General features: G+C 38.9%; 1 protein-coding gene across 1 annotated transcript in view; it reads left to right on the top strand.

Annotated features, from left to right (window-relative positions):
• Nucleotides 1-368, top strand: part of LOC118158919 (general transcription factor II-I repeat domain-containing protein 2A-like) — a gene marked incomplete at its 3' end in the record, with an annotated part of 1,807 nt that extends 1,439 nt beyond the window's left edge. The window contains 1 exon segment of the mRNA XM_035313586.1: nucleotides 12-368. Coding sequence (XP_035169477.1) covers nucleotides 12-368 — 357 coding nt within the window.
• Nucleotides 369-609: the final 241 nt, after the last annotated feature.

The raw sequence follows: 609 nt of genomic DNA, 5'->3' as shown, positions 1-609 counted from the left end.
GTAACTTCGAGCTGCTTCGCAACCCATTTGCAGTCGATGTGGAAACCGCACCTGTAGAAATGCAGATGGAGCTGATAGAACTGCAATGTAACGGGACACTGAAGGCAAAGTACGACACTGCGGGGCCAGCACAGTTCACTCGCTTCATTCCTGAAGCGATGCCGCAGCTCCGCCAACATGCGGCTCGAATCCTGTCCATGTTTGGCAGCACATATCTGTGCGAGCAGCTGTTCTCTGTGATGAAAATTAACAAAACGTCACACAGGAGTCGCCTCACTGATGAACACCTGCAATCGATCCTGAGAATCTTCACAACACAGAACCTAACCCCAAACATAAACGAACTTGTTGCAAAGAAAAGACTCCAAGTATCAGGCTCTGACTAAATAGGACAAGAAAATGGAATGTTATGATTTGTTATGATTATACTTTTGCTTTAAATTCAATTTTTTATTTATATTTTCAGATTTTTTAATATTCCAGCATGTACAGATTTTGAATGTATTGTATTGACAGGATATTTTTTTATGAAGAGCAAAATATTTTAAGTTGAAATGTATTTATTTTGGAATGATATCCTGTATTTTGGTTCATATTAATGGTTAAAAA

Source organism: Oxyura jamaicensis, unplaced genomic scaffold (genome assembly GCF_011077185.1).
Source record: "Oxyura jamaicensis isolate SHBP4307 breed ruddy duck unplaced genomic scaffold, BPBGC_Ojam_1.0 oxyUn_random_OJ61394, whole genome shotgun sequence".
Taxonomy (NCBI): Eukaryota; Metazoa; Chordata; class Aves; order Anseriformes; family Anatidae; genus Oxyura; species Oxyura jamaicensis.
The sequence above is the reverse complement of the archived record's forward strand: the minus strand, read 5'-3'. Positions and strand labels throughout refer to the sequence as shown.